This window comes from Lissotriton helveticus, chromosome 8 (genome assembly GCF_964261635.1).
Source record: "Lissotriton helveticus chromosome 8, aLisHel1.1, whole genome shotgun sequence".
Lineage (NCBI taxonomy): Eukaryota > Metazoa > Chordata > Amphibia > Caudata > Salamandridae > Lissotriton > Lissotriton helveticus.
This window is the reverse complement of record NC_136069.1, coordinates 910,028,878-910,055,104: the sequence shown is the minus strand read 5'-3', so window position 1 is coordinate 910,055,104 and position 26,227 is coordinate 910,028,878. Positions and strand designations below refer to the sequence as shown.

At 47.4% G+C, this 26,227-nt stretch overlaps 1 protein-coding gene across 7 annotated transcripts in view; it reads right to left on the bottom strand.

Annotated features, from left to right (window-relative positions):
• ST3GAL6 (ST3 beta-galactoside alpha-2,3-sialyltransferase 6) overlaps positions 1–26,227 on the bottom strand; it is a 635,416-nt gene that overhangs the window by 61,250 nt on the left and 547,939 nt on the right. For all 7 annotated transcript variants that reach the window (XM_078657726.1, XM_078657728.1, XM_078657722.1 and 4 more), the window contains 2 exons: positions 13,825–13,920; positions 4,659–4,845 (listed from right to left, as the gene is read on the bottom strand). In XM_078657726.1, the coding sequence (XP_078513852.1) occupies positions 4,659–4,845; positions 13,825–13,920 (283 nt within the window). The remainder of the gene's footprint in view (positions 1–4,658; positions 4,846–13,824; positions 13,921–26,227) is intronic.

The following is a 26,227-nucleotide window of genomic DNA, read 5'->3' as shown; positions in this document are numbered from 1 at the left end:
ACCATAAACTTAGTTTTTCCCAGATTGATTTCTAATCCCCGAAGCTCACAGAACTCAACAAATCCATCAAGAGTTTTTGAATGCCCGATGATGTTCTAGACAACAACAATGTGTCGTCTGCGAACATCAGAGCGGGCACTCTGCCCGTGACCAGTTTGGGGGCATCGTTATTAACCACACCATTTAAATGTTCCACAAGGCCATTGATATAAAGGCTAAAAAGTGTGGGTGCCAGCACGCACCCAATGCGAACTCCTTTTTGGACTAAAAACTGGTCTGTGAGATATTTAACTTGTATAATTAACTTACAAAATTGGGGAAAATGTTTGACCCGAAAATTGTCAGACGTTTGAGAATCCTGGAATTGTTTGGATTAATGCCGGTGTACCTGTTGGTGTTGTAAGGAGCTAAATAACATGAACATTAATAGGACCATGAGTAGAGTTGTCTTACTTCGAGTGTGTTGTCTTGTGACATTTGATTTGGAGTAAAATCATTTGTTTTGTAGGAGTGCCACACAGGGTGTATTATTTTGAGCATGTATCGAAAACTGCATTGCATTTTAATGTGTTGCAGAAATAGCTAAAGCTATTAAAATTGTCCTTTTGACAGAGACATTAGGATTTTATGTGGTCTATGTACTAAGGCTTTTGGATATATGTATAAGGGTTACGGATTCATGGAAATCTAAGATCTGCAGATTATATAAGGTAGTCTGCGGAAACAAAAAATGTGTGGCGTCACGCCAGGTTATAAGTTAATGTCTTATGAAATCCTTACTAGTCTAGCTGTGTATGAGAATGAATCCTGGTTAGTTGTGTTCATTCTGTGCAACAGTATAGACTCCAGGCAGTGGTCTGAAAATGCCTCTACAAGAAGGTGCAAGAATGCAACAGACAGCCGAAAACTTGCCTTTTGCTATAGAAGGGAAATATCCAAAGAGCAAAACTTTGTTTTGCCTGAATCTTTAAAAATCCTTGCCTTGACTGGTGTCCAAACGTATTACACAGCTACATATTCCTGAAGAAACAACTGAGGGAACCTGTTGGCAACACATTTTTTAGGTATAGTCTCCATAAAGTGGCTTTGTGTGAGATGGCAAAAAGAAAAATTGTATTTGGAAAATCTCCACAAAACATTAGGAAAGGGCATTTTGTCCTCACGTGTCCCATTACCACTGAAACAAGCATTTGCAATGCAATAGGTCTCGCAGTTGTTAGAGTTCGAGCTATTGGCATTGTAAATGGCAATGCCTTTTATTTATGTGTTGGTTTTTAAAACATTAATAAAAGGCATTGTCATTTACAATGCTAATAGGTTAAACTCTCGTAAATGCGAGACCTATTGCATTGCGAGGATTTCAGAGCTTCCCTGAAAAAGGTTTCTGATTGAATAAAACGTAGGTGATTGGGCAGTTGGTTCCAGGCCTTGGTCCATATCACTGCGATTGATTTCCACCCTTTTGAGGCACACCTGAAAACAGGGGGTTTTAGTAGGTTAGCATTGGATAATCTGAGGGTGCGGCGTGGCACATACCATGCGGACCTAGGCTGAAGATAGTGAGCGCCTGAGGAAAGTGGGTACGGAAGACCAAAGAGTATTTGAGTCCTGTTTTTTTCCACATGAAAATGGGCACAGTAATTTTTCAACCCTGTAGCAAGCCAGGACACATTTAAAGCTTTGAAAGAAAAATCATAACGCCGAGAAATCACAATGAGTATCTTTGTTCGTAATCATCTATACTAAGAAATGACAACCATTAAGGCACATTATTTACATTACATTTGCTAGACTATTACAAGTTATGTTTTTTGTATTTGTATTTTTGTTTAATTTCAGGATTTATTTTATTTAGGAGTGGATGTTGGAGATCAGTTATTAACTTCATAGGTTACTTTATTTCAGTATATCTTATGGGTTTATCACAATAGTAATGCAATGACTGTATCCACGTAGGTCTCTGTAGATGGTACATTCAAGTGGATTGAGGGAGCACTGTTGGATGGCGGTTTGGTGGTGACGGAATTGCCACTGGCCTAAGTAATGATTTTAGGAATAAAAAAGAAAGGCGTCTTTTGTATAGATTGGCTGGAAGTATGTGGACAATACGTGTTTGTGTATGACGACCTAAGAAACTTAAGTTATAGGCAACAGAACACATAAGAAAATATCATAAGCAAGTCCATCGCCACTCAGAAATGCCACAAGGCCAGCAACACAGCACACATGTTAAACTGCAATAGACTTTCAACCAACCTAAAAATAAACCAAATGTTAATAAAAGCCTTCAACCTTCTTTATTCCCCAAAACTAGAATCATACAACATTGTTTAATAATACATCGCCACTCAATCACCATTTATAATTTTGAAGCAAAATGTTCAAACTTTCTAACAAACAATGGCAACACCAAAGTCCCAAGATGAACCAGACTACCAACAGACGGAGTCGTACCAAAAAAGTACTGCTGTATTACAGGGCCATACTACTAGCACACGTGTGTTATACAAATACTCATAACACTTGGAAAAGTTGCTGTATATAACAAATGTAACACAATTCACTTGAAGCATGAGTGGTAAACGTGATCAATGTGACGACATACAGCACTCTGTCTAACGATACACAAGCAAAACAAAAGTACAACACATATTTTAAGTTGGAATAAACAAAGTCTGAACTCAAAATGGTTCAGTAAGTCTCGATTTAGTAATGGTCGTTTATAATGCGCATAAACACGATGTGTATGCTCAATCGTTGAGGACGTCGCATACAAAGGGTGTATACAAGTGGTGCCAATCCAATTCTAAATAATATTAAACTGCCGCTTAGTAAGGCAAGTTAAAACCGAAGGACAGACTAGCACAACATGCGTAATAAGGCTCGGACTTAAAATCACTGTGTAGACGCCATTGGAAGTGGTGGGTGAAATAGGTGGGCATCTTTTACGTCTACCAAAGAGAGAGAAGCCATGTTCTGGCCGGGATCCAGACACAAAGTGGGAAAGAGACTCGCTGGTAAAGGTATAAACACAGAGAAATAAATAGTAGGCGAAACACTTGGACACAGAGCCCCTTGCCATCCTCAAAACAAATCATAACAGAATGAAAACAAATAAACATAGGAGTGAACTAAACAATTACAAATTCCACATTCGATCATTTCGGCCCTATCTTCGCAAAAGTGCACAGTACCTGGAGGCTCTCTGATCGTATCTCGAGAGAAACAGAGACCAGCTATCTCTGAGAAGCTGACAGTTCACATCTCTAGTGTAACACAGATTTCTAGCAATGCCCAGGTTCTGCTGTGTGGACACAGGTGACACTAGCAACACTCACCTGCGACTCCGCCGAGCCATCCTGCAGTGCAGTTGCATGACAGCCTGGTGTGTGGCGTGGGGGTCCCCAGTCCTACAGGGGTCACTCCCGACTCTACTCAGGAGTCGCCCGCTCGCTTTTCATTTCTATCTCGTGCCAACTTGTTCCAGCTGCCCCGGGAGGGTGCGCGCGCAGCAAGGAGGAGGGTCCAAGTGGTAAAGGACTGGGAGACAGGCAGCCTGCTGAAGTTTGCAAGAGAGTTTCAGAAGACGGCCCCCGAACACGTCCCTAAACCGGATGGTCGAGAAGGGGACTAGGGAATTTCTGTGCTAAAAACAAGGCGATAGATACCAGAAATGGGATTTTAAAAGCAGAGAGAGGATGCCTATGGGGAGGGTGAGTTGCGCAGTAAAACACTAGACAGTAAGGATAGCACAAATGGTAAAAGAAAGTTAGTTACCCCTACAGCTCCAACCCAGCTTGCACCTGGAAATGGGCAGCAGCGAAACGGACAGGCTGTGTCACCCAATGGCGCTGATGGATACAACGGGTGAGAGCGGGCTGAGTCGGAGAACGTGGGCTGAAACGCCGGAGGGAGGGAAAGCGAAAGCGGGTGGGGTGTGTGTGTGTGTGTGTGTGTGTGTGCGCACGCACTTACTGCATGCGAGCCTAATTAACGTGCACCAGCAGTACACACTTTCGAAGCAAGCGCGTCAAGGCAAACGCGTCCACAGACCCCAATCGCGCTGCGTCGCCAGGTGCGAGACCTAAAAAGCACTGGTAAATGACAGAAAATGCACCAGCAATTAATAGCAAAGTAATGTTTATACTCTGAAAATATAGGTTTTTGTATTTACATATGGCTCTAAAGATTAGGTTGCTCATTCACAGAGTTCTTCCGCGTCCCATCTTTTTGCAATAGTAAGTTTAAAGATAGCTCCACCTGTGCTGTTTCTGCTTCAGTGCCTTTGGAAATTCGGAAGCTACCCATTCTAGGAAGTCTAGTACTATTTCTAAATATCAACAGGAAAGGGAAATGCATATTAGGGCATCCTTTCCCCACAAACGTACTCCTGCATGTGGAAGGCACAATTTGTATGAAATAAAATTAAAAAAGAAACCGCAAGATCTCTAGCCAGCCAGATATGAGCAGGAGGATTTGGCACCAGCCAACATATTCCACGCCAAGCAGTTAACTCAGCTGTTCCAAAAGGATTTTTTCTAGAAAGTCAAAATTCTAACTATATACAGCTTCAGTTTTGTGGAGTACAAGACAGATAATACATCACAACATTACAAAGATGGCCCTACATGTGAACTCGGTTATTTGGCTGCACTTACCGCTCTTTTATTCAATAACAACTCAGACAGCCACTTTACGTCATGTGGCTTGAAAGCAAGAAGTACAATGGTTGAGTTTGGATCATAATGAAGCGGATCAGACATTACGGACTCTGGATAACAAAACCGGAATGTGGTTTTTCTCCCGACATCCTCTTCATACCCTACAACTGGGGCATCATTCATTCTGTGGGATCAAAATGCAAATTAAAATGGGGTACCTTAGTAAATTATGATAACACAGCAAAGATGACAACTCACTTTTATTAAAATTCATGGAAAGGTGTAAAAAAAACACCAAAAGGTTGGGGAAGAAAGAAGAGCAACTGCATTGCATCCTGATGTTCTGCACTGTGATAAAATGACCAAACAACTGAAACCATAACAATACATGGAAATTCATTTAAAAAAACAAAACTTTTTATGCAATCATATTAAGGCCGCATTCATTTTTATCAGAATAGGAACCAGCCTCATACTCTTGACAAGAGATTACCAGAATGATGAAACGCGGATAAATTCATATAATTGGATGTAATAATAGTTATTCATTAGTTATTTAAAACAAAACATTTACCATACAATAAATTCGCTTAAAACATTATACCTTATTTAAAACAACGTTCACATCAACAAAACATTTAACAGCAGTTGACAAATTATTATGCCCGTCCACGAACTTAATTTGCAGCAAAAACATAGCCGATTCATATGCCAATGAAAGATTGCATGTCAGTGTGTGAGAGAAAATATTGCTCTATTTGTGTTGGTAAATGCATCCTAACTCTGTGGTGCAATAGTGTGTTTTGGTGCAGGAAGGGCGCATTTGGATTGTTAACTAAAACTCGATAATGACAAAGAATGCAAAACAAATCAGAATAAATTATATGGATTCCACCTGAAACACAAAGCCTGGGTGGGTGTGCTCCACCCACTCTACTGCGTCAATGGTCTGTTAAGAGGCCCTTTGTAATGGTGAGTTGGTGCCAGTGTTTTTATATCGATGTACTTTTGTATATAATGTCCGTTTTTGTACTTTCATTAAGATATATTGATTCAGTCATATATGCTAAAAACAATACGCCTGTATAACCATACATGAGTGATTTGCGATGGAAAAAAGAGGGGGATCATTTTTTGACTTATTAATTACTGAGTGATGTATAAAACAATTCCTCCAGGAACATTTCTGCTTGTAGGCTATAGTACCAAGTTCCCTAGGGAAGATTGGGTCGCCCTATTGTAGAACTGCTAGTGGGCCAGCAGCCCTGATCGTCCCACCCACAGAAGTAGCCTTTCAAACCTGTTTCAGGTCTGCCACTGCAGGGCCTGTGTGGGCAGTTTACTGCCAACTCTACTTAGCATTTAAAACCGCTTGCTAACCCTTAAACCCCCCTTTTATTACACATAAGTCACCCCTAAGGTAGCCCTAAGTGCAGAGTGCTGTGTAAGTAAAACTTTGGACATGTACCTTTATGTTTTCCGTGTCCTGGTAGTGACAAACACCTTATTTTGTGTTCACTACTGTGAGGCCTACGCGTTTCATAGGTTAGTATTGGAAATTCCTTACTACACTTATAAGCTATAATTCCTGATCAGAGAAGAATCGTTTTTTCATGTTTCATTTGTTTGGAATGGTAATGACAAATCCTCCTTATTGGTAACGCTGGATTTGGCATTACTATTTTAGAAATGTCACTTTTAGAAAGTGGACATTTCTCTGTGCTCATAACTCTCTGTGCTTTGCGGCTTGTCTCCAATACACGTCTGAACTGGATGACAGCTATAGTTTGTGCATTCCCTCTAGATAGCCACAACACAGGAAGGATACTGGACTCGAAAAATCTACGCACCCACTCGCTAAGGCGAGTCAGATTTCATCAGGTCGAGCTATTTTTAGCACCTACTCGTCCCTTCTGGTGAGTGAACCTAAGCTGGAAGGAACAGGTGTTCTATTTATTTAGACAGTGAATGAGCAATAAAGACACCTTTAAATCTTGACGTAACTGCTGCCTGTTCAAGGACAGGGGTCAAGTGCCAGTATGTCTTTTTACAAATTGTTTCTTATCTTATCCAGAAAAATGTTTTTTTACTTTTCTTTCTTTTATTACAGGTAGAGGTTTTTGACAAGTGAGCTGTCTGACAATCATTGTGAAACAAAAGGCTGTAAGGTGTCAGTTATTTTACTAACACTTAAACAGCTTGTAATTGAATAGTACAAGTATTTCAAAATATATCAGTAATTACTGAAGAACTTGTTTTTGTAATTCAGTAGTGTGATGCAACATTTTACATATGAGCAAAAATATCACAACACTTTATTTGGTGTTCCTCAAATGCAAATATTTGCAGAAACGTGATTTCCAAACATTACACACAATTAGTTTTATCAGCAAAACCACATCAGTGGGAAATGTTGTAGCCATTTCAATGGAAAGTCTGCTGATTGCAAATAAGTGGGCTAACACTTCATGTCTCAGGTATGTATTTAATATAAATGATAGTTTTTAAACGTGATTTGAGAAACATTGCAGTACCCGCCCTGATGACAATTCGGGTAATGAACTAAGAGGTAAGGCAGCGGTCAGGTGTATCCTATATAGATTTCTATTAAATTTGGAGCAAATGTTTAGTCTATTAAATCTAACAATAGTGTTGTACAGCAGACATGCTGAACTCACGTATTTGACGGTGGTCTGACACGTGATACAGAAGAAAATGGTGGCTCAGTGAATTAAAATATTTGCCCAGGACCGGATCATTTGAAGCCAGTGTATGGGTCAAGAGCATTATAATTAAGTGGAGTATAATAATTAAATGAAAAGACCTGCAGGTCTAGAAACATTTTTATAATTATTTGAGTACTGGGATAGGTGTGTCTGAGTACTCCTATACATGGATGGCTGGCCCAGCTGGCTGCAGAGGAAAGAAGAGCTGAGGCTGACAAAGCCCTGGCTGAGGAGAGGATGGCTGAGGGTGAAAGGGCCTTAGCCAGCGATAACCTAGCCACGGAGGAAGCTGAGGCGGAGAAAGTCATGGAAAAGAGAAGGCTTGTGGGCAAATAAAGGGCCTTGCAGATAGGGTCCAGCAGCAACAATATTGGTGGCAACAAAACTACTGTGTCCAGTGCTGAAGACACAGCCCACATACCCAGAGACTGGGTACCTAGCTTTAAGGAGGGGGCATGACATACACCTGTGGTTTCAGGTATATGAGGTAGCTCTAGAGGTGTATAGGATCCATGAGGAGGATTGGGGAGTTGGTATATGGAGTTGAATTCCTGGTGGTGGGAAGGCCGCCCTACTGGCCCTCGAAGAGGGTGACAGGTTGAGGAATACACCTACGAAGGTGGCCCTGTTTAAGAAGTATGAATTCACCTCAGAAGAGTGTAGTTTGAGGTTCATGGGCAGTCCGAAACTGTCCCGCCAGTCCTGGGATGATTTTGTGGGGTACTTTCACAGAGCACTGGATGGTTGGGTTAAGGGTAGCATGGTAAACACTTTTGAAGAGCGGTAAAAGTTGATTGACAGAGAGCACATGTTCAGTTATTGTTTTCCAGGGCTAGGTTGAGTCTAAGTTTTCTGCCCCCAGGGAACTTGCAAAGGATGTAAACCTCTGGGTGAGTACCATTGTGTCTGAAAAGGCATTTGGTAGTTGTTGGACTTGGCCCTTTTTGCAGGGTCATCCCTGAACTTTTTGCCTTCCTCCAGTATTGTTTCTGACCTGTTTATGTTGGTTTTAGGACTCTGGGCACTTTACTACAGCTGATCAGTGCTAAAGTGCATATGCTCTCTATGTAAAGTGTTATGGTAATTGGTTGTCCATAATTGGTATGTTTGCCTTACTAGTAATGTCCCTCGTAAAGTGCACTATGTGTGCCAGGGGAGGTAATGCAAATGCTACTAGTGGGCCTGCAGCACTAATTGTGCCACCCACACAAGTAGCCCTAAAGAGAGAACTCAGGCCTGCCACTGCAGTGCCTGTGTGCAGTTGGGTAACTGTCATGTTGTCCTGACAAGTGCACCCACTTGCCAGGCCTTACCCTTCCCTTTCCATGCACATCAGACACCCCTATGGTAGGTCCAAGGTACCACCCTGGGCAGGGTGCAGTGTCTGTGAAAGGGTAGGACATGTACTGAGGCGTGTACCATGTCATGACAGCGAAATACTCTCAGTTTAGTTTTTCACTGTTGCAAGGCCATCTTCCCCATAGGACAAAATGGGGAAGGCTGTGTAATGTTTCCAGCCTATCTTCTCATAGGCTTAAGATGTTGAGGTGAAGTTTAGTGTGCCTGAACTCACAATTTAATAACACATCTTTTGGTGAAGGTGGTTTTTGCATTGTGTGTTTAGAAACCGTGCTTTTAGAAGTGGCTGGTTTCTTTGTTCTATCAATTCTGTGTGTCTCTGCCTGGTTGTGGATTGACTGTCTGGATTTGAATGTGATAGGATCTGGGAAATGTCTTGACTCAGGGGAGGAGTAGGAAACAGTAACAGGCTGACCTGCGTCTGGAGTGTAGGGGGGAGGAGTAGCCCCTGGAGGTGAAGAGGCCTGGGCTGCTGCCATAAAAGAATGGCTCCACCTCCTGCTGAGTAATTGAGAAACCAGACCCCACTAATCACAGGAAGAAGATGTCACTGGCAGGGAGACACCCAGAGCTGGTTTGGACAGGGGTCAGTGCCCCCACTGAACAGAAAGACTTCAAAGACATTTAAGGGTATAACTATGAGAGCTGAAACCCCTGAACGTTGGACTGAACAAGAATGAAAAGGACTGAAACTACTTCGTGGCCAAGGACAGCTGAAGAGACTGAAGAGAAGGACTGACCCTTGCTGTGTGTTCTGGGGCTGACCTGTAGTTTGCTGATTTAACTGAGGAGAAGCTAAGGGACTTTGCTGTGTCTCCCTGTTTGAAAGGACTTTGCCGTGTGCTGTGTCCCAAAGTAACTTGTCCCCCAGGGCCCGAGGAGAGCTGGCTCCCTGTTGTGGAAACTCAGGAACATCGAAGTTTCCAAGTGTGTCTCAGCGGCGCTGTGTGCGTGTGCTTTTTGCAGCCTGAGACCTTTGTAAGCATTGCCCCGAGACTGCGTGGCCCGAAACCCAACCGAGTGTCAGCGATGCTTAGAGCGTGTGCAGCCAGAGACTGCCGTTGGGGTCCGTGGTGTTGGTTGGAAAGTGCCCTGTGACTGCAGTGCCCCAGCAGTGTGAATCATTGTCCACGCTGCTGTGAAGTTGTTTGTGGAGCCCAGCAGGACGTCCGACGAGCGGGGAGAGAGAGTGAGGCAGCGCATCCCCCAGGTAAAGCTTGGACTCCGGACGGTAGCCGCAAGCCTGTGGCCTGGGGAGGTGCGCAGGAGAAGTACAAGGGTGCTCCCGTCTCTCTCCCGCTGCATCGCGTTAGATGCGCTGAGTCCTCGAGCGGCCCAGACCTACCCACCCTGGGAAGTTCAGGACTGTTGTCTGTGGTTGGGGCCTAGTGGTGCCCGTGCTAATTGCGTTAATTTGCCTGTATTATTCCTGCATTACGAACTGCCTTATTACTTGCATTAGGGATTTATTATCCCTGAATTACGAACTGGCTTATGTGCATGGAAGATTTAATTATTCTCACATTACGAACTGCCGTATTACTTGCATAAAGGAGTGCGTTATACCTGGATCACAAACTGCCTGATTACGTGCATTGAGAATTGCATTATTCTTGCATTACGAACTGCCTGATTACGTGCATTGAGGATTGCATTATTCTTGCATTACGAACTGCTTGATTACTTGCATTGAGGATTGCATTATTCTTGCATTACAAACTACATTAGTCTGACTATAAGAACTGCATTACGAACCGCATAGCATTGCATTAGGACTGCATTTGAACATCGTGAACTGCTCATAAATACCGTAAGAACCTACAAGTGTTTGTTGGCCTAGTAACCGGCAAAATGAAATATTACGAATACGCATATGTTGGATTTTTATCATTTGGTCTTACCGTATTTTTCTTCTTGATAAAGATGCCGCAATTTTCATACATCAGTGTGGTGTCCATTTGTGGTGCTATCACGGTGTCACTGGGAGTGTGGTTGCAAATACTTTACAGATTGCCTTGAAGATAAGCCTGTCTGCTCACGCCAAGCTACCAGGGGGTGAGCAGGGGTTATAAAAGAGGGTGTCCCTCCTTTCCCTGACTAGAAGCAAGGTTCCCTATTTGGCCTAAGGTAACTGCCTCAGCCAACTAGAGACCCCCAAGTTCTAACAGAAGAGATCCTTAAGGGGATTGATTGACTCCGGTTCCCCCCAACCGAGGGCAGGGGAGGTTTACAGTGATCCAGATAGGTCCCAGTATAGGGGGCGTGTTAGAAGGGAGTAAAGGGTCCCATGTCCCTTCTCAGAGTAGAAGGAGAGGTGGGGTGGGCAGAGACCCAGGGTGCCTTATTCCCAGCCCCAGAGTGCCTTATTATCAGCCCCAGGGCTTGGATAGCTCCCAGATGGAGCACCAGTAGAGGAGCCTAGTGTACTGAGGGACCATCCACTAAAGGGAGCCCTACAGTGTCAGGAGAACTTGGGGGTCAGGGTAAGAATTGGCAGCTGCCACAAGCGTTCAACAAGTTCTGGTTTCTGACAGTAACACTCCACAGAGGAAGGTACAGAAGCCCAGATGGAGAGGTAAGAAGGTGACAGTCCCCAGAGGGAGGACTGGATGGTCAGGGGTTGCCAGCTCTGAGATCAGAGCACCCCAAGACTAATACTGATGAGTCCACTTGTGGACTGGGGGAGGGGGGTCTCCATGCTCTGTCACATAGACAAGGGTCGGGATTCCTGCACCAGGCAGACTCTTGTACAACACATGCAAAGTGTGTTTCCCTTGGGAGAAGGTGTACTCCCCTGGAAGTCCTGGCTTGCCAGGCAATTGTGTAGCCTAAGGGTACAGACCCTGGGCTGGAGGACCGGTTTTAGGATATCACGCCTAAACTAGTAGGAGAACTGGGTAGGGGGTTGCCAAAAGAGCCCTGACAGTTCAGCTTTCACGCAGTATCACTCCTAAACAGAGGGTACAGAACCCCAAAGGAAGGAAGGACTCACCCCGACTCCTGTCAAGCCAAAGGATATAAACCCAAATACTTTAAACATAGGGTTGACACAGGTAAGTGTGTATCTAACTTACACTGACTAGAGTGGTAACTCCTGCCTGGCCTGTGTGCCTACCTCAGCTAAGCAGGAATCCAACTCCTAACATTTCCCAAGAATGAGTACCGGTGGCCCCCACCGGCTTAAATCAAGCACTGCTTGTATCATCCGTAATTGTAAGGACATACCCAAGCTATCCGAGCAATTTCAGAACAGTTCAAAGATGTATACACAATGATAAATTGCAGAAAGCCCTATATTTAGCAGCGATCATACACTGATGAGTAGGCCGAACATTCTCACCAATGACCTGAACCAATGAGGTAAGCATCCAATACCCCCACAGCCAATCTGCACAGGGAGGTAAAAGCCCACAATAGAGAGTCCTTCAGCCTTCAGACCTGAAATGGCAAAGTCCTGCCACACAGTGTAGGTCAAGCAAACAGAATCCATTAACCTATAAAACAGAAGAGGATCATTGAGAGTGTTGAGTTGCAAAAAAGATGGACCTCCCTTGAAGTGCAGTGCGGACAGCAAACGTTGACAGCCAGGCACACATCCAGAGAATACAAGGCTGGCTAGTCAAGAGACACCAGAACAGGCTGTAATACAGCGCATGGAAACTTGGCGAGAAGCAAATTAGAACTGCCCTTGATACACAGAGTTTTCTGCTTGTACATCAGGGCCATTTACTTTGCTTGCCTGGATACATGATGTCTCACATGGCGGTTTTGAACGGAAAAACAACTTCTGCCACCACAGTGTTCCACAGCCATGTGGTGAGCAGCCCACCGGTTCAAGCAGTCCCCCTAGTGAAGGCTCCGCCACAGGAAACTCAGTGGTTTCCCCTCTCTAAATAGGGCAGGGACCCACAGGTTTGGATGAGTAGAAATTCTCCCAATTTAAGGAGCATCTTATGCTCTGAATGATCTCCTTTATTCTGAGCAAAATCTCTGAGCCCTGTTCCACATCCAGCTCAATTTAATTAGGGTCAATCTTCCAGATGGCAGAAATATTGCAAGAAAATATTCACTTGCACAAACAGTATTCTGAACAACAATTATAGGGAGTTTGGAACTGGATATATCACCTGACCAAAAGAATGAAAATGACACATGAGCAACTTAATAGGTGTCCTGGGGCCGTATTATGCACCAGGGGCGCACTGTTCATGTCTGTGCAACGGCACAGCTTTAAACAGGCTACTTTAATCATCCGCTCAGTGTTTCACTTTGCAGATGGGACCTGCCTGCACTTTTGAGAGGGAACAGAAATCCCCCTGTAGGCAGTTGTAGAGAGTGAATGCATCCGCATGCAGAGGGATGTCTGGAGGAATGATGGCACTCCTTTCCCCATCCAAAAGGCTGATTTTGGGAGGTGCACTGAGTATGCCTCTTAAGGGCCTGTTTTCGCCTGCATCTTTAATATGGTGCAGGGGCACAGAGATTCCCTCATTTGCATGGGGCCACGTCCCCATTCAAATGAGGGAACACACTGTTATGATAGCGCTGGAGCTACATGTGCGACAAAGCTACCAGTATTACAGAAGGGGCCGCACAAGCTTCTGGGGCCCCTTCTGCAATGCAATTGTACCACAGGGGTGCACAAAGCGGGTGAACATGTCAGTTGCGCCCCCGGGACAACGTAGAATACGACCCCTAGAGTCCATTGTGAAATAAATCCCCAAGACATCAAGATATATGCTCCATAAACTCTGCCCACCATTGATATGAGGTGCTGATTCAGATTGCAGTCAATACCTATAGTTCATTTTCACTCTCTGGGAAGATTCTGAAAAGAACATGAACTACTAACTGTAAACATAAAAGGTTTCTCTGCCCAAAGACATGCAAAATGGGATAAATCTTGACACAACGTATAGTTGTCAATTGTAATTTTTCAAACAAAGAATGAAGTTCAAGCACAGAAAACACACCGATGATCTCTGAAAGTCAACAGAAATTCTGCTGAAAGTAAAAAGCAGGCAGTGTTACTGACAACAATCATCAATAACTGCTTAGGTTTAAAGAGAAAAACTTACCTTATTACAACATCATAGGAGTCAATTTTGCTCCCAAGTGTTTTGTTTCGAAGTACTCCACCACTTCCAACAACAATACACTTTTTACATGAATTGCTAGAAAAAAATTAAGACAATACCAACGTTAGTTTGAAACTATATATAGATCACATTATACATTTATGTGTATCACCTCATTAGCAATTTCAAAATAACTTACAAAAAGACGTTGCGGCATTCTACTGTGGGAACCTTCAAAATTCATAACAAACTATTGCAGTCCTTATTGGTGGCACACATGTATTTAGACTTCTTTACCGTAAGACCTGATTCTTATTCATACAACTCAGGTGGACCATAAATAAGGTTGTTTCTCTATCAGCCCCTGACCGCTTTTTTCCACCCTTAGTTGTCAACGATGAACACCTGCTCTTTACAGATGCCCCCGCACATTCCCATCCTTCCCTTTAATACCCTCCATTATTTATTTCCTCAATATTATATGTACCTAAAATGTTCAATGGTCGTGTTCGAGAAGACAAATATATGGGAAACAAATCAAATAATTGCACATCCGAATTTAACAAAGCAGAACAATGTGATGCAAGTACAATTATTGACAAAGAATTACAGAAAAGTGCGTTGGGGCATTGCCAGAGGTTCTGCGCGCTGCACAAATCCTACAATTCTTCAGGCTTCTAACCAATCTGTGTTCTGATAGCGTGGTAATGCTTCAACCTTACAGCCTATTAAGAAATAGCAGCAGTCTTAAAAATACTCAAACCAAGGAGACATTTTTGCTCCCTTCCTGCTATTGCTCACCTGTGCATTTTCAGAGACAACCGTTGCCATGTCCCTAAGAAGTTGCAGTTGCTAAGAAGGAATTCTAATTGAGACAAAACTTAGTGACGGTCGAATGGGTGGGAAAAAAGGATATCTGGCAGCTGCCGGATTCTGGAAGAACTGCTACAAAGGGGGTGCCTCTATGGGCTCCATCTGATATCTGCAGAAGCCCTGTATATTTTGTCTGCAGTGCCTTTTTAGGTCGGCCTGGGCAGCGCGTGAGCTGCTCTGGCAGCAGCCATGCTGTATTCAAATATGGTCTTGAAGCCCCGCCCACTCTCTGCCCATATTTGTCATTGGCTTGTGTCATTGTCCTTTGTAAATGCTGACTTGTGATTTGTTAATAGGCTTGTTAGTCCCTCCTTAGTATCTCCTTGTCTTCATTGTACCCTTCCATGAGGACTGGCCCTTTTACCTTTCTTGTTACACAGTATATCTTTTTTAGTCAGTAAGCACTATTTTCTTTAACAAGTTTCTCCTACTGCAGGCACAACATGCTTTCCTGCAACATTCAGCACGCCATGCGTGCTTTCACTTTCCAAGCAGCCGAGGATAATGGATGCTGCTTCTTTGAAATGCAATAGGTCTCACAGTTATAAGAGTTTGAGCTATTGGCATTGTAAATGCGAGACCTATTGTATTGCAAATGCTTGTTCATGAAAGTAAGGACTATGGCTTTTGGCAAGGAGAAACCCCGTACAGCATTAATACCCAAGCCTTTTTAAGAAGCCATGTTTTCCAATCAGGCAGTGGAAAATATGGTAAGATGGATGATTCTTAAGGAAACTGCCTCACAAGAAAGTGGAACTGCCTCACAAGAAAGTGGATTCACTTGCCTATAAATGCAAATTCATGTGTGCCTTAACGTGTGCTGATATTTCCACAATGAATTGCAATTGTTTGTGAACCTGCTCGAAGCCCACTCAAGCCTTAGCATTACTGCACATTTACAGAGATTTTAAACGGGTTTTAGGTTAATGATCCCGTGTTGTACACAGCACAACTTAGCTAAACCGTTCTAGTAAGTGTAGCCTCGTTCTGATATTGGCACACCAAAGCCAGGATTTCTGAAATAGCAGTGTCAACTCTTGCTGGTCGTACATGTATCTCCTTTCTTACGGTCTTCTCGCATTCTTCCCCTGAGAAGAGCCGGCATCTGCTCATTACTGCCTCTTTGTTGGTTCCTGTTTTATCACATGTTACTGCTTCAATCACTTGCACTGGGAAAAAGGTATATACGTGTAGCACGAAAATACATGGATTTTAGCATTACATGTTCCAACATATCGGGGGTAAAACTCTGGTCTGGTGATTGGGCATCAGCTTGGCTATTTTTAGGTCTCACCTGAGCCAGTGCATGTGCTGCTCTGCGAGACATTTAGTAAGTGGATTTTTAAAAGTGCTACCACCCGCTTTTGCTGGCCTCAAGCTTGCGGTTACGCACACGCGTGCACACGCGCAGCCGCCCTCTGGCTTTTTGTCATGGCTCATTAAGCCTTACAGCGCGCCAATCACGTTTTAATGCTCCTCCACCCCCTTGCTCTCTGCTTTCACTACCCCCTCCTTCTTCCCCTCTCTCCCTCTCGCTTTCCCCTTCCTCCTTGTTCGTCACCGGGCTGAATTTGTGCATCTGATGTTTCTTAGTGTTGCATTAGGTCCGTTGCCGCTTCCGCTCTCCGACCACCCTCTGCCAGAAGCATAGTATTTGGCCGTCCCGCTTCTTTTCATTTGAATTTATTATTTACATTTCTGCCTTCCGCCAGATTGCGCCGCCTCTCAAACTATTTTGGAGCGGCAGTGATGGTGCATGTGCTCGCTTCTCGGAGGTAGACCTATGGCTGTCCAACTGCCGCTCCCCTGCTGCAATCTGAAGCTCTCTCACCAGGGAAGGGTCCACCACATCACCGCCCAATCTTCAAAGAGGCCTGTGAGCACTAATTTAAATGACTCGCAAACACGTCCCCTCGAAACCATGGTCCCACGTAGTGCCTAGTAGAGGCGCTTTAAACTTTACCAAAAATGACTGCGCACCTCTTCTCTCTGGTGGGAGAAGGTGTTACTATTCCTTTCCCCATCGCTTTCTGCCCTACCTCTCTCTCAATCTAATTTCCGCTCCTGACTCCCTTCCTTTCCCTCTTTTGGAAAAGGGGGGTGGTGATGGACAGAGTTTCTGAATGATGCAGAATACTCTTACCAAGTCAATAGATCATGGTTTTAATCCATCACCGTTTTTTAGCTCACTGCACCATCCCAGCTCAGAACCTGGCTATATGCAAATTAGTCTGTTCCTGTCCCAGTGCATGATGGGAACAGGGCAAACCAAACTACCAAGCCAATTCTTATACTGGGAAGGAAACAAGCTTCCGGGGACCGGTTTCTGGCATCACAGCCTTCTTCGGCCCGGCTTGCTTGAATCCTGATGGTGCAATGAGCAAGGGACTCACGTCTGAGTATACCCTCCCACACATAGTGTGGATAAAACCGATTTTGGAAAAGGGGGGTGGTGATGGACAGAGTTTCTGAATGATGCAGAATACTCTTACCAAGTCAATAGATCATGGTTTTAATCCATCACCGTTTTTTAGCTCACTGCACCATCCCAGCTCAGAACCTGGCTATATGCAAATTAGTCTGTTCCTGTCCCAGTGCATGATGGGAACAGGGCAAACCAAACTACCAAGCCAATTCTTATACTGGGAAGGAAACAAGCTTCCGGGGACCGGTTTCTGGCATCACAGCCTTCTTCGCCCCGGCTTGTTTGAATCCTGATGGTGCAATGAGCAAGGGACTCACGTCTGAGTATACCCTCCAACACGGGACTCCGCCCTGACGTCGTCCGCGCACATGACGTCAGTGAGGTCACAGAAGTACCACCCCAGCGCGCTGACATCAGTTTTCTTTGGAGAACTTTTCTGCGCCGCAACACGGAGCCATCAGAAACAATACTGTGAGAGCATGGGAACAGTGTGCGAAAAAAGCAGTGAAAAAGAAATGTCATGACAGACGACAGAAAGTCTGCAACCACTGTCGACAGTGAAGGAGCCACAGGCCGGGACAGATGAGTAACAACAAGACACCTCACTACAACACCACCAAGGAGTGTTGCACCCCCTGCAAAGGGCTAACGGGGGCTGAAGCACAGCCAAGAGACCCCAACCCAGAGGAGTCCGAAGCCTGAAGCAATGAAAAAAGAGATAAGATTAGGAGTAGGCCCCACACTGAAATAACCAGGATGTAGGGGAGAGGATAGGGGTTGGCCTAACGGCTAAGGCGCTCGACCTCGGAAACTGGGTTCGAGTCTCGGTAACGACGCCAAAAAACCCCCTGTGATTCTGGGAAAATCACTTAATCTCCCCGTGCCTAAAATGAAAGTATCCTCATGTAACGTAACTGGTGCTATGTAAAGCGCTCTGATAACTGATTCGGTTCGGTTCTAGTTTGCGCTATATAAAACTCTGCAAAATAAAAAAAATAAAAAAGTAGGGAAGCAGAAGTACACATGAACCCACCGTCAAAGTACTAGAAAGAAACACAAAAACAGAACGAAGCACCCTATCAGAGAGGAAGTGAAAGAGGGCACTCGCAGAAGGCAAGCCACCTGGAGGGAGGTGAGTGCCGAAGACCAAGCAGAAGATCCTCGCAGAACGGGGAGGAAGGGCGGGTTGTGAAGGAATATGCGGCTAGAATCATCTCTACCAGATACAGCGTTCCCAAAGGTAAGTAACTTGTACATCTGATAGGCTACTAGCCGCAGATGCCTTAACGTAGAATAGATACCCTAGCCATACCCAGAGGGGAGGAGGGTCCGCGAGAGAACCTCACCGGCTTGGAAGAACACAGCGCCCCAACAGGGGATGTGTCATAGGGACAGGGAGGACAGCCCAGCCCCCATCAAGCAGAGATAAGCAAGAACAAGGAGAAGGGAAGGCCAGGATACCCCAAGCCTACCTGGGGGCAGGTCGTGCCCCAGTAACCCTGGAGGGACCAACTTCACCACGAGAGTACCAAGGAAGAAGGAACCACCCGCGAAGCAGAGGTGGAAACGGAGGCAGAGCCCACCGCAGGAAAACACACACACAGCAAAGGGGACAGTGGAACTGGCACCAGCCCCGAGGCAGCAGACAAGGTAGAAACAGCCCCACAGCCGAGAAGCGCAGACGTGAGGAGGACTCCGTCGCCCAAAGCCCCGGCAGAGCACAGGACAGGAGCCCACGTATACTCACGAGGGCCACGGAGGTGGACCAGAACGAGAATACATGCGCAGCAGTCAACAGGTACATACTAAGAAGTAGTGCACCCAGAACAAGCCAAGCGCAATACAAGACAGAGGCAAAAGAACCCCAGAACAAGCTCCAGAAAGGGGCTGTCCCAGTGGCACAACCCGACCCACGAAAAGAGGTGGGACTGCCCAGAAGATAAAAAAGAGAGATATGGAGTTCAAGCCTAACCCCATCAACCAGAACACAGGAGAACACCGGAATAAAAAATAGGTGATGGATTAAAACCATGATCTCTTGACTTGGTAAGAGTATTCTGCATCATTCAGAAACTCTGTCCATCACCACCCCCTTTTTCCAAAATCGATTTTATCCACACTATGTGTGGGAGGGTATACTCAGACGTGAGTCCCTTGCTCATTGCACCATCAGGATTCAAGCAAGCCGGGCCGACGAAGGCTGTGATGCCAGAATCCGGTCCCCGGAAGCTTGTCTCCTTCCCAGTATAAGAATTGGCTTGGTAGTTTGGTTTGCCCTGTTCCCATCATGCACTGGGACAGGAACAGACTAATTTGCATGTAGCCAGGTTCTGAGCTGGGATGGTGCAATGAGCTAAAAAACAGGTGATGGATTAAAACCATGATCTCTTGACTTGGTAAGAGTATTCTGCATCATTCAGAAACTCTGTCCATCACCACCCCCTTTTTCCAAAATCCCTTCCTTTCCCTCACCTCCCCAGGGTCGTCGCCCAGCGCCAAAGGAGATGCCGGACAGGCCCTAGCCACATCACATGGTGCAGGAGACCGGGGCTCGGCCGTAGCCGAGGCGGCTACGGGACAGCGCCAGAACAGCGCCGACTCGACCTCCGACGAGGCAGCCGCCTGCATGGAGGTACGAAAGGCACCCGTGGAGTGACAAAGAGTCCCCCGCCAGCCTCGACCCATGAGGGGACGAGAGGGGCCCGCCGACCCCCATGGCAGCGCCAAGGCCGACTCGACCTCTGACGAGGCAGCGTCCTGCGTGGAGGGATGAGAGGGGCCCGGGGAGGGACGGGGGGGTCCCCCGCCAGCCTCGACCCATGATGGGACGAGGGGGGTCCGTCGACCCCTGTGGTGCCGCCAGGGTCAGCAGCTGCTGGCGCCAAAAAGGCGTCACCTCGGCTTCAGACAAGATCGCCTGTCCATTGGGCAGAGAGGGGCTTGGGGATGCGACCCGAGCCCCAGCGACCTCCCGCGACACCACAGGGACTCCCGCAGGAGTTTGCAGCGAAGCCAGGCCGCTGTGGTCCGAAGGAAGGACCCCCGATGGGCCGCACCCAACGGCACCACATCCTCCGAGCCTTGATCCGAACCAGTCGGCGCCGGCGACGCCACGGAGGGCCCTGCACACTACAAGGGATTCGCTGATGTCCCAGGAGGGGAAGGAGGAGGAGAAGCCAGCGAGGCCTGCACACCCGCTGCATATATCTCCATCTGGGCTCTCGACAGCCCCTCACCGGGAAACGGTGGATAGGGGGACGATACGTGGGGCAGCATCACCCGCGGAGAGCCCTCGGGGACAAACTGCAACACTTACCAACAGGGGAGAGACGCTCTTTTTTTTTTTTTTTTTAAATATATCTTTATTGTTTTCACACAATGAAAAGAGAAATACAAAACTGTGCATCATTCTGTAACTTACATTGAAACAATGTATGGCATCTCCACAGGGTCATTTCATGCATTACAGGGTTACTACACATTTGGTGTAGCACCAGGTTCATGGCGCATGCAATCGTTCTGTAGTGGTGCACGCGTGATCCCCATATTTATGCAACGTGTGAGGTAGTGTGGTCCCTACTCCCTGTGTCCGTCACCGGGTCTCAATTGTTGGGGGGGGGGGGGGGAGCTGTCTGGCACCGCATGCTTTTATGGTGGTGTTGCAGATAGTGCGTTATTGCTGCGACAGTTGCTGGGTCGGGACGTGGGACTATCACGTCATGCTCATGTGTCGGGGCAAGCAGGAGAACCTGTCGTCGCCGCAGTATGATCCTAAACCTGGTTGCCAGTTGTGATCAACACCATGCCAGTTGTGATAGCGTGTATTTCCCCCGTTCCGGTGAGTCAGTGCCTATCCATCTCTGTGTGGGAGCGGTCGGTGGTGTCAGCCGCCTCATAGGTTGTTATAGCCCATGGCAGGGGAGCGACGCTCTTGCGGCTTAGGAGAGGGATTAGGACGGCGGCGACGATGACTGCTGCTTCGAAAACCTTCCGCAGAAGCTGAACCAGGTGATGAAGCCGATCTGGACATGCGAGCCAATAGAAGTTTAATCCGTCGCTCCCGCTGTGACTTCGGCTTCAACTGCTGGCACGCCTTGCAATAAGAGTTGTCGTGATGTTCCCCCAAGTACCACATTCAAATGAGGTGAGGGTCTGTAGCAGACATCAGCCGTCCACAAGACGAGCATGTCTTAAAGCCCGAAGGCATCCGCACACTGTTCCCATAAACACACGCAATAGCGAAAGGGAAATGCCTAAACAGGCCCGGAGTACGAACCGGATCCGAGTTGCATGCAGAAAAGGACGTATGTGACCTCGCTTACGTCACGTAGACGGACAACACCTGGGCAGAGTCGCGTGATGCCATCCCCCCCGGCGCGCAGGGATGCTGTGGCAAAAAATGTTACGGAGCCAGTCTCACGCCTGGGGATAATTCTACGTTAAGGAATCTGCGGCGAGTAGTCTCCATCAGATTCACAGTTTTTGCGTCAACCACATTACTTTCCCACAGGTGGGGTGATGTAGCATATACCTCATCTGAAGAAAAAAAAAACCACATTTCACCTTCATGAAGAGTCATGTAGATTCTACGCTTTTCTACACCACAAGGCAGGATGATGACAATAAGACGCATAGTACATGTCACATTATGAAGAAGCCCCTCAACCGGTCTGTCAAGTACCTGTGAGTGTTTATAAGGTGCGCTTAACGCACAAGTTACTACTTGTGTAACGATATATCTGTAAGAGACATTAGTTAGTGATAGATTCCTTACCTTAGAATATCCAGAAAGTTTTTTGTCAGCAGTACCCCCGCTCGTCGGCAGGCATCGCCATGTGGCTCCGCGTCCGTCGCTGGTGTTGTAAGTGCTGAGATGACTTCACGGAGACTACTTACCATGGGCGCTGACTTCAGTTCTGTACACTACTTTCCGCGCCAGGAACGCAGAGCCATGCAAGAAACTGGCCACTGGTGCCATGAAACTAGGGCCCTGAAAGGGATTACCTTAACCCTAGAAAACAGTTCGCAGAACGGGGAGGTTGGATGGGGCGGTAAGGAATCTATCACTAACTGGGGGGGTACACTCGAAGGGGAGGGAGTAGCCCCTCGGACGATTTGCAGCACCCACCTGTCTGGAGTGACAGAGTGCCAGTGGGGGAGGTGATAATGAATCCTGCCACCCACCGGTGTGGGGTGCACCCCAAAGCTTGGCTAGGAAGGCTTAGAGGCAGATGCTGCGGGAGCGGAGGTGGACTGACCCGCTTGCCGGCCCCCTGTACCGCCACGGCGGCCACCACGCCCGCCGTCGCGCTGAGGTTGGTTCTGTGCAGGCTTCTAGCTGAACGCACATATAGGGGCGCCCCTTCTGTGGCCACGAAAGGTAGACATGGCAGGGCGTGTGGTGGAGAGACCCAAGGACTTGGCCGTAGCCCCAGAGTCCTTGAAACGCTCCAGCGCACTGTCTGCCTTATTGCCAAACAGGCGAGTACCATCAAAAGGCATGTCCATGAAGGAACTCTGGACAACCCCCCGAAAACCATGTGGACCGCAGCCAGGCATGGAGACGCAGGGTCACCGTCGTGGAGATGGCTCTCCCCAAAGTGTCTGCGGTGTCCAGCCCCACTGAATGGCGAACTTCGCGGCATCCTTCCCCTCCTCAACTGCTTGGAAAAGTACAGCCCAAACCTCCTCAGGGCACTGGGGCAGAGTTTGGGCCACTGTGTCCCACACAGCGTGAGAGTAGCGGCCCAAGAGGCATGCAGTGTTGACTGACCGCAGCCCCAGCGTGGCAGAGGAAAAATACTTATTGCCAAACTGCTCCAGCTTTTTCGATTCCTTATCCGACGGGGCGGTAGGGAATGCACTTTGGGAAGTGGAGGCCTGAATGACCAGGTTCTCCGGGGTCGGATGATTCGTTAAAAAGGCTGGGTCACCCGGTGCCGGGCGGTGACGCCTGGACACGTTTTTATCCACAGGAACCCCTGTGGCTGGTCTAGACCAGGTGCCAATCAAAACATCCGTCAAGGCCTCATTGAAAGGAAGCAGAGGTTCCATAGAACGTGCTGCCGGCTGAAGCACTTCAGTAAGGAGGTTCGTCTTGACAGTAACAGCAGGCAGATCAAGGTCAAGAGCCTCAGCTGCTCTACATAGCACCATAGTGTATGTGGCGCCTTCCTCCATGACAGCGGGAGGAGACACAAACCCAGGCTCAGAGGAAAGGTCAAGGCCACCTGCATACTCCGAGTCCTCCCCCCACTCATGTTCAGACTCACACTGCCGTGCAAGAGGGTCCTCCGACTCCTCCCAGTCATCCCCGTCCTCCATGGCTCAAGGCAAAGTCTGCAGCAGCAGGGGAGGCACAGGTGAAAAGAAATGCTCCAACAGTGCCGGGAACGGCGCCAGTCGGTGCAAATCTGGCTCCATTTCCCAATTAGGGTCCCAAGCCGGAGCAAGGGCGGAGGTGAGATGAACGGAAGCCATTGCGGCGCAGGGAACGGAGCCGCAGGGGGCGCCGGGGCCGGAGCCACCGGCTGAGGACCTTGCGGCGCCAGGGCTGGAGCCACCGGCGGCGCAACCGGTGGCAAGTAAGGGCCCTCAATAGGGACCGTGGGGCCCGAAGGCGCGCCGGCGGCAGCCCTTGGCCTGAAAAGGTGGTCCATGGCGGCAAGGAACTCTTGCACCTGGGCCAGAGTCGCAGACGGACCCAGGTAGGGCAAGTAGGCCGCAGGACTATAAGGCTCCAACGGAGCTGCAGGGGAAGGACCCCTGGCCCTCTCGTCCGCACGGGGGGAGGTCAGAGAGCGTACACGCTTCTTCAACTTTTTCTTATGAAGTCTATTACCCGATTCCGAGGGTGAAGACTTGGACCCCGAGAAACGATGATGATGGTTCCGCAGTCGGTCCCTCGAGAGACCCCTGGACCTTGAACGGCGCGGAGACAACTGCCGGGCCTCCAGTAGCTTTCGGGACCACTCCCGCAAAGCCTTCGGAGCCATGGCCAGACAGTCGGAACATGACCTGGGGACATGGTCACACTCCAGACAGTAGAGACAGACGCCATGGGGGTCGGCCACTGACATCGTGCGGCGGCAGGCCCCGCAGGATTTAAACCCAGGCATCCCTGCGTGGCACCAGGAGTGAAAGACTCAAAAGAAGTAGAGGCAAAAATTCCCCAAAACGTTTGTCAAAAGTGATTAGGGTACGTGCTCTAACTGGATCTGCGCTTGCTGTTGCGGAAAAAGAAAGAACTGACATCAGCGGGCATTTGTGGCGCCTAAGTAGTCTCCGTGACGTCATCTCGGCGCTTACGACGCCAGCGAAAGACACTGAGCAGCACAGCATCGCCTGCCGAGGCGCTGGGGTACTGCTGACTAAAAACTTTCCGGATCCAGTCGGACGCCTGGGGATACTCTAAGGTAAGGAATCTATCACTAATGTGTCTCTTTCAGAAAGCAACTCCAGCTGGGCCATGTATCTGGCCCCCCAGTGTTGAACCTCCTTCCCTAGGTGCTCCCCAAAAAGTCACGGAAACAGTTTGCTTTTTTGAGTATAGATGCCTTCCTTTTAAATGTGACTTCATTTTGAGGTGAGTAGAGCAGTGAATCCACACAGGTCAAGACTAACAACTCTTTCGCACCCTGAATTTCCTGTCTTCCATAGGCCTGGGATGATCAACATTTTACAACCTCGAAATTGCACTGCATTGTAAAAAGATTGCCATACTTGTGGTACTGACTTTTTATGTAGTGAGGCCCAGTTCCATCAACAGAGATCCAGCCTCAAGTCACTGGACTTCATGTTTTAAGTCTTAGAATGCTAGGATATTAAATGTCTCCGGGCAGAGTCTCCATAATACCTGTGTAGCAAACTAGAGCATGAGTGATTTTACATCCTCCAATTTGAGAATCGGTGGGGGTGAGGGGTAGTGAATGTGCCAGGGCTAGACCCTAACTAGCAGCCCTTAACCCCTTCCATGCTCATGACGAGCCCAGCTCGTCATGAGGCACAGTTGAGCTGTGCTCATGACGAGCTGGGCTCGTCATAACTGCCGCAGCGCACCCACGTGCAATTGATTCCCAGCCTGTGCAGGAGATCAGTGGGCAGGGCTGTGACGAGCCCAGCTCTTCATGAGCATAGCTTTACTGTGACACATGACAAGCTGGGCTCATCATGAACACCGCGGCCCCACGCCCATTCCTCCCCCCACGCTGTGGGGGAATTACCCCAGCGGCAAAGGTGTTGACACGTTTTGAATCAATCGCACCAATTGCTCAAGTCACACCATAATTTTTATCATCACTATTTTAAAATGTGGCATGACTATCTGTGTTTTGGGACGGTGACCCCAATAATGCTTCCTTCCGGTCCAGCAAAGCAATGTTTTTTTCTAAGCCGTTTGCATTTGAATGTGCACTCCTTTAAACTTACCACATATGTGACCTTTTGATCTAGGTTCTGTGTGGTTTCTCACAAATTATTTACGACATTTATTAGTAGTGACACCAAATGAATGTCATTGAGATTTTCTTTTTAGTATCTTTGGGAGGAATATTGAGATATGGTGACCTTCCACCCCACAGTTAAGAAACTACTTCACCCAGACAAAAATTGCCAGCCTCGAAATGTGATTGGGCTCAGCAGGACCAACAGAAGTCCAATAGGGGGGATTCGTCAGAAAATCCAGTTCATGAACTCCCCAGGCTCTGGTTCCCTAGCACCTCCTTAGCATGCTCCACCTCTCCACCTACTCTGAGCAATGTTCAAAGCAAGGATCTCGGTTTTGTAGTAAGAGGTTCCCTGGCCCTCGTTCACCTCTGGTAGTGCCACACACTCTGATAGCCCTGTGTCTGTGCAATGCGTTTGATCATTTAAACATCTGAGCAAGCTGGTACCCTCTGGAAGGACATTTCCAGTGCGGGGTCGCGCGTCTCCTCTCCGATTTCCCTGGCTTAAACAGCGTCTCAGTTCCCCATGACCAGGCTGCTACACTCACACCGGTTCCTGTACCTTCACCCTGAAATTTCGGAGCACACTTTTGTCGCAGACTGCCAAACCTGCCCCAGAATCTAGTCTTCCCAAAAGACTCCGACAAAGGGTCCCCTGCAT